General features: G+C 30.0%; 1 protein-coding gene across 1 annotated transcript; it reads right to left on the bottom strand.

Moving 5' to 3' along the window:
- Window positions 1-2343: 2343 nt before the first annotated feature.
- Window positions 2344-13032, bottom strand: LOC143053932 (uncharacterized). The gene is made up of 13 exons (XM_076226736.1): window positions 12974-13032; window positions 12604-12657; window positions 11490-11646; window positions 10624-10919; window positions 9991-10297; window positions 9241-9449; window positions 8385-8591; window positions 7725-7887; window positions 6645-6962; window positions 6213-6307; window positions 5533-5701; window positions 4795-4899; window positions 2344-4006 (listed from the first exon to the last, which is right to left on the bottom strand). Exons 3-13 carry the CDS (start codon window positions 11527-11529, stop codon window positions 3414-3416), a joined length of 2502 nt encoding a protein of 833 aa, XP_076082851.1. The 5' UTR covers window positions 11530-11646; window positions 12604-12657; window positions 12974-13032; the 3' UTR covers window positions 2344-3413.
- Between the last annotated feature and the right edge of the window lie 1907 nt (window positions 13033-14939).

The raw sequence follows: 14939 nt of genomic DNA, 5'->3' as shown, positions 1-14939 counted from the left end.
AAAATATTACAGGAATAAAATAGCTCATCACGATAGTAATGAAATAGACACTGTTTATTTTGATACAGTATGGAGAGATATATCAGATGTAAGTCTGTCTCAACATTTATACTTGTAGTTATATTTAACATGTTGGATAATGATTCCATTGTCAATAGAAATCTCAAATGAATTTATATTTTCTTACTAAGTGATTTAGCACCAAGTGCTCTTATATCTAACTGCCTTTTTGGCCTTTTTTGGACTGATGATAGACATCGTCAATCCATTATCATGATTATCGTAAACCTTTTTAAAAAACCTTCTACCCTGAAACTAGACAAATTGCTACCAAACAGGGAAACTGTGTCTGAATGTTTCTTAGGGTATTTTGTTTCTAAATTGGGTATTTAATTTATTAATAAAAATGGGTCATGTTTCTAGAAATAGAGAAAAGGGGGTTAAATGTAGTTTTTACGTAAAGATTTCATGAAAAGCAATCAAAACCTTATGGGACTGACTTGATATCTAAATCTTACAAGACTTATCACTACCTCAATTGCTCCACAAAATATAGTGCATTGATCATAACGTTCTATACATCCTATCCATGAATATTTCCAGAAACTACTATCAATGTAATATCTGCTCATGTATCCAAGGCACAAATTGATATTACACTTATCATGAATTTTGCCTAACTTTTGCAAGGTGGAGAGGTGGAGGAATATACCATCTGTTCTAAAAATATATATGATGTCATTCATACCTGCCATCTTTTTGAAATGCCCATTGGGGTTTTACGTGCAAGATTACTCTTACAGTCCTAAAAAAAACTTTAAATGCATTTTCGTATTGTTTTTTTGCTTCTTCATACTTTTTTCTCTGTAAATATCAACCATACCAGATATAGGGTGTGGCACGCATAGTCTCAGAAAAGCTTCAAACTTTGTCAGTTAATACACTTTTATGTATAAATGAAAAAAATAATATTGATATTGTTGCTATGGACCATGGTTGCCATGGTAACAGGATATTCTAATTTACCTTCAAAATTGCTCTTTTTCAACTATGAAATAGGCCTAGTTTGGGCATTAATATCCACTTAAATAGCAATATATTGGTTAAAATACCTATTATTTATATGAATATCATTACAAATTGATATAATGACAGAATTTAAAAATATGAAATATTTTATGTTACCATGATTTGATCCTTGGATACATGGAAGAGTTCAACAGGTATATAAAATACCCAATTTATACAGTTTTTGAGGATGTGTATCAAACTTACGCATCCATGTTGGAATATGGCATACTACTTTCCATTGAGCCAACATATTATAGTTTCGATATATGGAATAAAATTCTTGGGGATCTTGTTTCCAAGAGCGGTAACCATGGAAACAAAAAAGTCAAAAAATCTCATTTTTTCCGGTTTCTTCATCAAATAAATGCAATTGAAAATTGACCAATACCTTATTTTTAATCTTAAATTACCTTTTAATTATTATCTATAGGAAAAGGACATCTTAATAACTAAAAACAGCATCTGTTGCCATGGAAATAGGGGTGTAAAAGTTGCAATTTTAAGCAAAAATAAAATAAAAAAGATAATATCTGCAATTTTTTTAAGGAAAAAATCACAAGTGAAGAAACAAAATTACATTGTGCTGACTATCATTTCTATTAACTTTAAATCTAGTATTGAAAATTGATTACCATGGAAACATATGGCTTATAACTGAAGATCTGCAATAATTTCTAAGGACATGATTTTATGGATTTATTACATGAAACAAATCAAAATCAACATTGGTTTGCTTTTTGCAACAAATTTGAAGTGTTAACAATTGCTAAACATATCCTTTGTATACATTTGCACTTGTTTACATGTTGTGATGATGTTTCTAAAACTTTGAAACCCCAAGGGTGACTGGGGTATATAAATATGGTCACTTGGTCTTCTCCCTACCGGCAGTAAAACGCTTGCCGAAGTGGGCTGTCCCTATCCAATATACCCTCATTTTCCAGTAGCAGTCCAAATTATCCAGACCATCATCCCAGATGTATCAACCTACCTATTGTATTTATTGTTTTCTTCCTGAATATGCATGAAATATTGGCCACTGGAAGTTAAGCAACCAACAATAATGTCTAAAGCTTTGATATGCAAAAGTAGACAATGCCATTTCACAGATTTTAATTGCAGTAACATTTTTGTCTTAATATGAATTCAGAAAGATATGATCGGTTTTGCATCAGAATGGATTAAACAGATCAACAAAAGTCTGTTCAGAAGGCAATAAAGGTGAAATAATTCAAAATGTCACATGTAATGTTGAGGGATAAAATAAAGTGGTACTGACAAAATTAACATTTTATTCACAAAACATAGTCAATATTTACAACGACACAAATTTGTGAGCATTAGATTTTCACATGAAATAAATGTATGACAGTAGTTTAACTTACCCTATTGCAAATTGTTGTCAAATTATGTTATTTTGGCCCAGAAGATCAAGTACAGAAGATTTTTGTAAATTAGTGTAAGATTTTTTTTATACATTGACTATGAAGGGCAATAACTCATTTTGGGCTCAATAAAAATGTTGGTCATATTGACTTATTTGTAGATTGTACTTTGCAAAACATTATTGCTGTTAACAGTTTATTTTTATCTATAATAATATTTCAGATAATAACCAAAAATTTGCAAAATGTTCTAAAAATTACCAACTCAAAATCAGCAACCCAACACCAGGTTGTCTGACTTTTTTACCCTATGTCACATTTGCTCTAAATGCTTTAGTTTCAGATAAATAAGCTCTAAATAGAATTTTACTACTATGTCCTATTTTATGCCATGTTAGCAATGTCTGTTGGCAGACAGGGTCATGTGAAAAATTTTGTAAAGTTTGGTTAAATTTGGCCAAGTAGTTTCAAAGGAGAAAGTTGAAGGAATCGTGTATCTGTTCTAAAATATAAATGATGCCATTGTTAAAGTCATCTATGCAAATAGGAGTTTTCTCCAATACCATTGTCCAGAACTATAGTTGAATCACCTACAGGCAATGATATATGCAAAATTTAGCTGTACTTCCCACTGAAATCACTCTTTACTCCAATTACCCTTTTGGCATTCATGCATTAATAATGATATTTTTTACAGGCCCTTGTGATAGACGAGCCTCACATGTGAAATCTATTATTAGACATTTTATTCAAAGCAGGGGTAAAAAAAGTATGATATAAACTTAATTTGACAAAACATTCTAAAAAATTATGAATTTAAATTTAGTAAGGACCCCATAGCTACTTAAAACATTTCTTTTTCTAAATAACCTGATTAGTGAAACATTTCATTTTATTTGCCAAAAAGGGCCCTTAAAAGGCCTGCATTACAAAAATAAAACAAAATTGAAAAATATTTCAACTGTTGTTTGATTTCAAAAGAACTTTCTTTATATTTTCTTTTCTATCTTCTTCCTCTGCTGCAACATAATATTCAACACTAATTTTTTTCTCTTTCTGGCAAAGGCGGGAGAAAAATGAAGAAATTTGTTGTCCGGATAAAAAATCCTCCTTTTTATATAAACCTGAATTTCTCATTTCATCAGCAGCAACGTAAGGATCTACTTTGTTGCCGGTCACCTTCCCAATATTGAATTTTTCCGTCATATACTGTTTTTGTTGTTCATTGAATGTAACTCTTGATTTAGTGAATTTGATGCCCCATCCCATTTGTAGAACTGTATTAGAATTTAGTGCCGGTAAATTATTAGTTGGTTCGAAAGATACGGATTTTTGAGGTTGATTCGAAAGGATCTTATCTGCATATAATCTTTTTGCCTTTTCTGATATTTTCATTTTGATGCCGTTTAAAGAACAATTGCCTATGAGGACATGCTCATCTACTGCTGCTGATGAAGAAAATTCTCTAGTGCAGCTGTCCTCTGGACATTTAAAAACTGAGTTTCTAGCTTCCTTAATACATATTCTAGAGTCTTCTTCATTTCCATTCTCTGAAATGAATAATAATAATACATTAAAGCTGTCACATAAGACCTGACCAAAAAAAATGAATTTGAAAAGGCCTCGTGTAGCACCTTACAATTGAATGTATATTTTAGTTGAACAATAAAGGACGGAAAATTTTATTGAGAAATAAGTTTCCTTAAATGAATCTATTAGAGAATGGAGAAACAAAGAATGTGTCAAGGAGACAACATGCTGACCAAAAGGCACAAATAAACCTTAACTTAACTTATCAATAAATCCTACACTCTGGGGTAAACAGTTGGCCCTAAAGACACATGCATTCTGGCCTTTGTTAGTCATGTATTATTTTAACTTTTAGTTTCTTGTGTACAATTTAGAGTTAATATGGTGTTCATTATCACTTAACTAGTATATATTTGTTAAGGAGCCAGCTAAAGGACGGTTCCTGGTGTGGGAATTTCTCGCTGCATTGAAGACCTGTTGGTGACCTATAATATGCTGTTGTCTGCTTTATGGTCGGGTTGTTGTCTCTTTGACACATTCCCCATTTCCATTCTCAATTTTAGTTCAGAATATATGATAAATAAGTTATTTTGATTGGCTAAGAGCTTCAAAATTTATTTTGTAGTATCCATTAAAAAACAGTGTTTCAGACAATGTCATCTCTGCTACCCAATAAAATTATAGAGAGAGTGTCTTAATTGTGCTGTATTATTGATTTGTATATACACAAAGAAATGTGCTCACTAACTAGTCATTTGTGTAAGGAGAATTATACCACATGTAATAATTCTTATAAACTGAAAATTACCATCTTCATCTGCTCTTATAGTATCTCTTCCAACCCAGTCTGTAACGGTTTTAAGCTCTGCTGTTTTTGAAGGAGTTCCAAGCTGATTCCATTTAAGTTGTTTTCATACAAGAAAAGCAACAAAAAATTTTCAACTGCCTACAAATAACAAATTAAATTCATAAACTAAAAAATTATAAAAGCTAAAGTTAGCACTCCATAGCAGTTGGGGACTAAGAAGGAGACATATGAATGATGATTACCAAAAGTACTGCTTTAGTCGACACATTAGGGACAGTCTTGACCTTGTTGTATGGTATGGGTGGTTTGTTCATTATTGAAGACCCTCTTGTTACTATCCAAATGAAGAACAGGAATAAAAGTGCTGTATAGTGACTGTTTGTTATTTCTATTTTTTTATGTATTGTGTGTGATTTTGTTCCATGCATATTTACTCCATATCTCTTTAATTTCTATTAATGAAAGTGCAGTCAAGATTAAGCAAATTAATTTAAGAGCAGAGCATATTAGTAACAATCATTAACTTATAGTAATTTTGAGGTGAAGACCCTCAAAAACAGATTGATTGATTATGTCATGGATATCTGTATATAAATAATATTAGATAGTTTTCACTGAACTTATACACTGTTCTCTTGTCATGTTTTTTACAATAAAAAAAAATACATATTTACTGTTATTTAAACATGTATTGGATACTTTATAAAACTATCTCATTACATATGATTTTATATATACCTTCACCAATAGAAAATGCTTTCCACATTCTAAGGCCATTTTCAGTGAAATGGAAGTTGTACATCAGTGATATGGAAGGAATGTTACTTTTACTTGACACTACATCAACAATGTTAACAGAAGAAACGACTTTAATTTTGATATCCTTTTTCTTTTCTCTGTCTATTGCCTATAAATTAAGTTTGTGAAATTATAATATCTTTTTCGGGTTAATACATTTGTTTTCAATGTCAGGAAAATTGTGACCTGAAATTTTAGCAATGCTGTGTTTAAAATAAAATGAACACATATGGCTTTAAATACTGAAATCAATTGAAAATGTGTAAGACTTTTAAATGCAGTTAGCTTGCACCAGCTTTCATAATGACTATTTCTAGCATTTTTTTGTTATTCCACAACATTACTCCAGTTTGCTCAAGATTAAAGGTGTTGATTTGTAATATTAAATAATGGTTGAAGTAAAAGTTACAATTTTTTTTCTGAAATATATAGTCATGCATCAAGTCTCAAGTAAAAAACAAACAGTCATTGAGTTTTGTTTAATTTAACTGAAAATTTAATTTTCGGAGTAATGCTAATGATATTAAGCCGTAGTAGATTATATTTTTACTGTCAACCTGAGACCAAAAAAGAATAACATTCCATTTTAACAATCATAATATCATTTTGTATTATTGTACCTCTTTCATCTGTTGTGCTGTAGTAACATCATGACCTTCATTAATGTAACGTCTAATAATAGATTTCACATGTGAGGCTCGTCTATCACAAGGGCCTGTAAAAAATATCATTATTAATGCATGAATGCCAAAATTGGAAATGAACTAATAAAGGTAACTCATATTTGAATCTGCAAAAAAATATTGTAAAAAAGATTTATAGAAAGTGCAGAATTATAGATAAATCTGTTGGCATAAAAATAAGGGCTAAAGAAAATTGACAATTGGCTCTCAATCGCCCAAATTGCTCAATTTTAATTTTTTACTTTAATCTTTCATTAATCATGCAAATAATTATTTTTCCTTTTCAATATATATTAATGAGTGGCTTAAAATGTCATTTAAATTAAGGCAAAGGTCACAGAGAGCTAAAAATGATGACTTAAAGCATACCTTTTCCATTTTGTGCCTCGCAAAAATTGTACGAAACAATGCTGTTGGAAAGTTCTTGTTGTAGTGTCAGAAGTGTGTAGGAGCTTTTATAGCATCCAGCATTATCCGAGAAGAAATGGATATGTTTCACATCTGTTCTTAGCAGCATAATGTCTTTGGCTACATCTACCATAATTTGGGATGTGACAGCTGCATCCTGTGACGTAGGGCTTTCAAATACATGGATGTGTGTTATTGTGGTAAATGAAGACTGATTCTTAAGCAGAGACACGGAAATGTGCCAATTGATACCTCGCTTGGCGAACCAGTCTACTTGACCTAAAATATTATCAACAGTATCTTTAAATACATATGAAACCTGATGAATAAATAAAGATAAATTTAAGAAAAGATAGAAAAAGATAACTCATTGTATATGGCTTATAAAGACAATATGCTACATCAAACCTTTTAGATTGAGTTCACATTTAAAATTTAAAAGATCATGTCCCCCTTCAAAAATTATAACCAATATGCAATAGTATTATACATCAGACTGTTCAGCTGTATAGTGATGGATGCCCTATGGTTGTATGGTTTTAGTCCAGAACTGAAGAAGTTAAGGGCACTTTAGGTTTGTAGTCTGTAACTCTGTCCATCCTCCAGTCAGGCAAATTAGTTTCTTTTTGCTTGAAGATATTGATTGGATATTTATTTTTTTGTTTAATCATGACAATCCTTCAATTTAGTTAAGATTTTGTTCTGGTTTGATTATTTTGAGTTGAGTTATGGTCCTTGGACTTACAGACTTTTCCAAATAATTAGTTTTCCATACTTTTTTTAATAATGCTTGAGGATATTGATTTTATATTTGGTGTATTGTTTTATCATGAAAAGTTACAGAGTAAGTTTATATTTTGTTCTGATCTGATAATTTTGTGCAGAGATTTACAAAGTTATTTTTCATTATCAGTTTTCAACACTTTAAGATATTGACTGGATATTCCTTATATAATTTTCATTGTGACATGTTATATTGTCATAACTGTGCTAGTATTAGACAAGACATCGCATACTAAAACTATAACATAAACAACAAACCTTCTCGATACTTCCTAGGGAGAAACTTCATCGCCCAATCTGAAGTTATCACAACATCAGTGTGCGTCATGTCCTCAACAATTGACGATCTTGCCTCTTCCTGGTTTCTTGATCTAATAATGTGAGCCTTCCATTTTTTTACTGCTAAAATTGACTCTTCAACCTAAATAGAAATGTAAGAAAATGGCAATCAAAGCTGAGATTCTTCACAGACCAGTTGTAGACCTGATCTCAATTTGTGCACCAATAGATAGTACTAAATTATACAGAACAAGCATGAATTGTTATTCAATGTTATGCTTTTTAAAAAGATTTTTTTTTCAAAAGTTGCTTTTTACAGATAAAAAAAAAGTTCTGGTCTAAAAATAATTTTTGCTTGTATCAGGAGTTTGAACTTGTAACAATCTGCAATTAATGATGGTGGTCTATGATCTTTTTATTTATTTTGGTGGCTATGTTTAATACTAGGCTAGATAATCAATTTTCGAATCCCAGTGTCAGTAAGATTGATTTTTAAGTCAAAAAAAGGTGTGGCAAGATTGCCAATGAGACAAATCTTAACAAGAGACCAAAGGACAGAAGAAATATAATATCACTGTAGTTGAATATGTAGACAGCTATCTCACAAGCAAAAAACCTTAAGTGTAAAAGTGATCTTACTGTATACATAATAGCTTCTTTATTTTCCCATGTAACTTTCTCATCAGCTTTGTCTTTGATTAAACTCAGGGTTACATCAATGTTTTCACAGTCTCCACATACCATGTCATGGCTATGCTCACACAAACTTTTAAATGGTAGCTCAGTTGAACTTAGTGCAAATGACAAACAATGATCTCCAACTTGACACTCTCTACTTGTGTGTACCTGAAATAGTTTGGAAGACAAATTAATTCAAGTTTCAATGCAGTGTATAAAACGTTTAATAATTTTCAGTTTTTGAATTTTTGACTCAGAATTATGCTTTAAAACCTTGTTTCATGAAAATGAAACATACATGACATAAATAAGATTTAAGAGAATTTCCATGGAAAAACCAGGCATGCAGTGAATGGCACATGACATATTTTGTTTTCAAATTTTTTTCAGCTATTTCATAACACAAATTCATTCTTTCTCAAAGTTAAATTTTGTTTTTTAATTAACTGCAACAAATTAAGAGAAAAAAGTTACATACAGAGCACTGAATATTCATTGAAAAGGCGAGATAACTCTTCATTTTGTACAAAATTTTGTTGCATTGTTAGTGAACTCTAACATCATTTTCTGAGCCATCCACTGTTGATTCAAAAATATATTTGACATATATATATACATCCTGTGTATGATATAAACATTGCATTGAAATCAAAAATACAGTGGGGAAAAAAATATGTTGTGCCACCCATATCATAGCTAGGATTTGCCTGATATTTACTTGAACAGCCTCTTAAACAATTTCTATTATTTTCAATGTCTTTCTGGGACTATAAATATACAATTCATTTTTAACAATTAAAAAAGATAGTGTGCAAACCTTAAGCTCAGACTTCAGATATCGCTTGGCATTTTGCAGATTTTCTAGAACAGATTTGGATTCAGCATTGTTCAATCCCAGTTTATGCACCACAGACTCTAGATCTCTGAAGGCCCGACAACCTTCCATTACAAAATTATCCAGGCCTTCAATACTACGCCTAACTAATGCTGCACAGTCTTCTAACAGTTTGTACAATGTACTAGAACCTGAATGAAAAGATTTAATTTTAGAAGCAAGTCATAAATGACTAGTAAAATTAATTGAAATCAAACAAATAAAATCACAAGAAGATGTATGCTGAAATGTATCGCCTGCTTATTTTATTATTGATTTATATTATAAAATTTGAAAGTCCTTATCTAAGAAAACTGTGTTTTTTTTTTATCTCTATCTGTAAACCTAAATTTAATCATATTTAGGTAATATTTTATATAAAATATGTGTGCTTACTTTTAAGAGTTCTATCTCTGATTATATTTATGTAATCTGTTCAGTTTTTGATAATTTTGCATTTTTTTTTACATAAATAAGGCCGTTAGTTTTCTCATTTGAATTGTTTTACATTGCCTTTTAATAGCTGACTATGCAATATGGGCTTTGCTCAGTGTTGAAGGCCGTACGGTGACCTATAGTTGTTTTAATGTCTGTGTCATTTTGGTCTTTTGTGGATAGTTGCCTCATTGGCAATCATACCATATCTTCTTTTTTTAATTATGTTTCTATATTACACATTTAAAACAACCTTACCTAATGGATTGATATTTTCTTCTTTGCATAAAGCTGTGTATTGTAATATTATTGTTGAAGGGGCAAGACTTCTTATAACACTAGGTATTTTAATAATTTCTCCATTTGTTAATTTCAAAGTCTTTTCTCCAAATGGTTGATCCTTAATAATGTGTCCAGATGTTATAAAATCAATAAAGTGTTCAAGTTGATCAGTATCAAACTTTTCCCTGGTCTGTTTGGTTTTCTTCACAGGCTCTCCAGTTCCAAACTCCTTGCAGTGCTTCTTTGCAGCCTTAAACTTGTACTGGGTTATATCTGGAATCAGCTAAAAACAAACAAATAAATAAATAAAATATTAAAAAAGTAAAACATGATGTGTCCACTTTCAGAAACATCATCATCAATATCATGTGGGTCAACTATTTTAAGTACTGGTCAATATTTTTTTTTCATTTCGAATCCACATACACAGACAAAATGCCATTTATTTTTTATGTTTAATTGTTTTCTTGACAATATTTAAAGATATTTTGTTTAACCTGAAATAAAAGGTTATCATTATAAGCTGTAATAAGTAACTTGCTTAATAAAAACTGATTCCCAGAAATCAAATTAAATTCTTATTGATATAGATGTAGTCTGCAATTTTACCTTCTTCACATCCTCAAAACTGTGTTGGTCAGCAATTATTGACAAAATCTGCCTCTGAAGGTCCCAAGTATCTGCCCTTTTGTAGATTTCGACAAGTACCTCTAAGGTCACCTTCTCGCTGCTTTGATCTGTTTCATTTTCTGTCAATAAAGCTGACCTGAGAAATTCACCTCCTCCAGGACAAATGGTGTTACACATAACATCAAAGCACTGTCTAGCCTTCTCTACATATCTCTGCTGAGTTCTTTTACTAGCATCACTAATCTGACCTTGTAATTCTTTAACCGGACTTAATCCTTAAATCAAATCAAATATCCCATTTAATATAATAACTTTATATCTACAAACAATATAAACACAGAAGGAAATACTACATGTATTTATGACAATGTTGATGCAAAAAAAAAATGACAATTCAAACTTAAATCTAACTGCTTTTTTTAAAAGTAAACCAGCAAACAAAGTTAACCAATATTGTTAAAAGTAGCTCTTAAGATATCAAAGTAAATTATATATAAACTAAGTAATATCAACAGCAGACCAATACATGTATTTTACTTACAATATATTGACTAAACATTGTTGCATAATTTTTTTTTAAATCCAAGAAAACTTATTCAAGGTGGAACCCAACAACTTGTCTTAATATATAATTAGGCTTGTTCAATTTTCATTAAACTTTCATTGGTTATATGTCAATTTGACAAACACTTATTTTGGTCATTGAAAAGCTTAATATTTCATTTACAATACAAGTTGATTAAAACTTTTAGCTGATTTGAGTTATCTCCTTGTTGTATTAGGTATCACCTTAAAATACAAATTGCATGAATAAAAGGTTCCATTACAAAAAAAAATATTCATACCTGAAAAACTGAGAAGACTGTTCAAGGCTTCCAGCTTCATGGAATTACAAATCGAGGACTCCGAAGTTTGACTTAAACAAGCTTGTTCACTTTCACATGTTTCCTGACTACATGTATCTTCTAGGATTGGAAATGGTTCACTTTTAACTGTAATTGTCTGCAATAAATTCAATTGAAGAGAACAAATCATAATTTTTTTTTACTACAAATATTTGATTAAAATGTGTATAATTGTATGATAAAGCTTCCTGTTTATCAGTTTTAAATGAATCTTTGCTTTCATTGTATTTTGGTAATGGTTGTATGCTTTTATTTGGTGTCTTATATATATGTAAAAAAAGAAGATACTTTAGTACTATCCCAATGCAACTTTAATTCGGGGCTTTATTCATATAATAGACATTTAAAGATTTTTTCAGTACTATTCCCAAAGTCTGTTTATGTTTCGGATAATTATCCCAATGTTAAAGATACTTGATTTCAGTTTTTTTGTTTATTTCAATTTTTCCGGTTAAGGACATGTATTGTCATAGTTTATGTATTTGATGATATAAGGATATGTATTCCTTTGTTTCATGTTAAGGAGATTTATTCCTAAGTTTTATGTTTAGAATATTATTCTCATGTTTCCTTTTAAAGATATTTGTTCCTATGATTAATGTTGAGGTCTGTATTAGGATGTTTATTCCCTTTTTAATTTTACAGCTAATTTCCTAATGCTTGGAGAGTAATACTTTGTTTGTCTAAATGTTTACCCATGTTATGAAATTAAGATTGATATCTTAAAACAATATATATAAATGTAGTTTAACCTGTAATACTTTTATATTATATTTAAATTTAATTGGAAGTTATTCAAAGTACAATTGTACAATATACAAACAAAGCAAGCAAGCTTAACAAAGTTTTGCTCTACATGCATTAGGGAATTAGCTGTAAATGACAAAGTTTGTTTGGGTCAGTATTTTTGAAGATGAGGCTGGTTCAAATATATGTCTTTGAAGTATTGGGGTAACCCCTGATCTTTCTAATTGTGAAGTACTGGTACCACTTCTTTCATTAACAGTACCAGATCATACTCCTGAATGTTTATTAAAAGTGTTCAGCTATTTACCTGTCTTGTTCTTTTGATTGGGCCTGAATAATCCAAAGCTGTGACTTGATCTATCTGAATAAATAAAAATAAAAATATATATTTGGACAGTGAAGATCATGATTAGTCTGTACTTCTAATGAAATCCAAAAAACCCCAAACCATTACCAACATTATGCTTTAAATTACTTAATTAGCAATCTCAGTTATATAAAACCTTTTTCTACCTTCAATTATGTTTAAAGAACAAAATAGGCAATTTATTAGATAAAGTATAAAGATTTCAACAAGTAAAATTCATGTTTATGACTTCTTCAGGATCTTTACTTCATAGATCAAAACATCTTTAAACAGATGTAGTAATGAGAAGTTGGAACATAATACAATATACCTTTCTTGTTTGTTTGTTATGCACTTCAGCAAGGTTGTTCTCATCAAGAATCTTATTTGTAATCTGGAAAAAAAACAATAGAATAATACATAGGTATTTAAATAAAGGTCTTTAAAATGACTCATGCAGAAAATCATATAAATGTAAACACTATATTATGCTTAGTTCAAAATGTCTCTTAAAACACTTGTTTTACTTGCCTCACCTGTTAAATGAGAAAATGAATTTAATAACTTTTTACATAATGGGTTATTAATCTTATCTTTCTTCATCTTTTAAAGATGCTTTAAATACATAATTTTATATACATGTACTTTGTCAAGGCAATCAGTTATGCCAAATAGATTTCCAGTCTATTATATATATATATAAATTAGAACAATTGTTTAATAAGTTTTATACATGTACATAAACTGATTCAGTGATTGTTTAAGGTCAAGGCATAATTTATATTTTAACAAATCTTGCCATTTTGGTTTGTGTAAAAATTAAATATTTTGTATTAGGAACCAAATTATCACTTGTAATATCATAATCATTAAGTAATACATGCCTTTTCTTGATTAATATAATTGTTAACTGATTTGTTTTGGCCATCAAGCAACAATTTTCTACAGCTTCTGCAAATACCTGGAATTGAAAGAGAATTATTAACATTTTCCATACAAATTATGGCCATTTAATTTAATTTCAATATACTTCATTTAACCTGTAACTTTGTGATTAATCCATTATAAATTGTTAAGGTCAGTACAGCATTATATTTCCAATATATTTTAAGGGATCATAATCTACCATACATGTACGTGACAAATATTCATATTTGCATTGATAGCTTAAGTTACTTTAAAAAACTCACTCAAAAGTCCTTGTTATGCTAACAGAGTTTTAGACTTGCAATTGTGAGATTTTTTTTTAAAGGTATATGAATAAAGGCACACATGCATGTATTTGCCTGGCAAGGAACCGTACACAAAGCAAACAGTACACTTTAAATGGGTGTAACATTATCAATCAATTAAAAGAGAATAAAGTGTATGACTACATGTATATATATATATAAAGCAGCTTGACACTATTGGGGGATAGGGTCCCTTTATCAGGACTTCCAGATCAGGTGTTTTAAAAGTGTTTAAAAGAGTTGTATGTATGTAGATATAATTTAAAATTAGATATAAAATGTATAAAATACTGATTAAAAATAGTAAAAGTTGTAGCAGACGTCTATCTCCATTGTTGTTTAGGTAAATAAATGACTTTACTATTTTTATTCTTAGGTGAGTTCTTAAAAGGGAAATAACTCTTGTATAAATCAGGCAATATTTTGCACTTTCATTCCAATTTTATGAAAAACATCTAATGAGCCCCAAAAATGTTATTGCATTAATGAAAAATATAGATCTTTTTAAATATAAGCTATTATTCAGTTTATTTAGGAATGGATGCGTTTTAGCAAAAAATATGAAGAAAGTTAGTGTATAATTGCATTAGAATATGCTAAAATTCATACTACTAACCTAGATAAAAAAATGTCAATTTGAGTATAATATCAGAAAAAGTGAAAAAATGCCACTGAACAAGTATTTAAAAGAATTTCATATGATATAAACTGCAGCAAACCTATTATGCTGTATATAAGTCACTGTAAGCCGTGAATAGCAAAAATCAGCTATTTTCATTATTTGAAAGCCTGTTGCCATGGTAACCATACATAATTCAGGGTGACATGTACAGACTTTTTTTCATATTTCGTATCAATGTTTGTTGTCAGAAAGTTTCAACAAAATCGGTGACCACCCGTGCCCAACTTTGGTTGACGGTTACAGAGAATGGGTGTTTTAAAAAGCCTATAGTCATTGTAACATTAATTGTTTTGTTTGAGATTGTGGACAAAATTGCTCTTTCAAAATTTCCATTTGGGAGCTTTTAATGGAGAAAATTCCCCACAAATAGTGACAGTTGGTAG

The sequence above is a fragment of the Mytilus galloprovincialis genome, chromosome 12 (genome assembly GCF_965363235.1).
Source record: "Mytilus galloprovincialis chromosome 12, xbMytGall1.hap1.1, whole genome shotgun sequence".
NCBI classification, from domain to species: domain Eukaryota; kingdom Metazoa; phylum Mollusca; class Bivalvia; order Mytilida; family Mytilidae; genus Mytilus; species Mytilus galloprovincialis.
The sequence above is the reverse complement of the archived record's forward strand: the minus strand, read 5'-3'. Positions and strand labels throughout refer to the sequence as shown.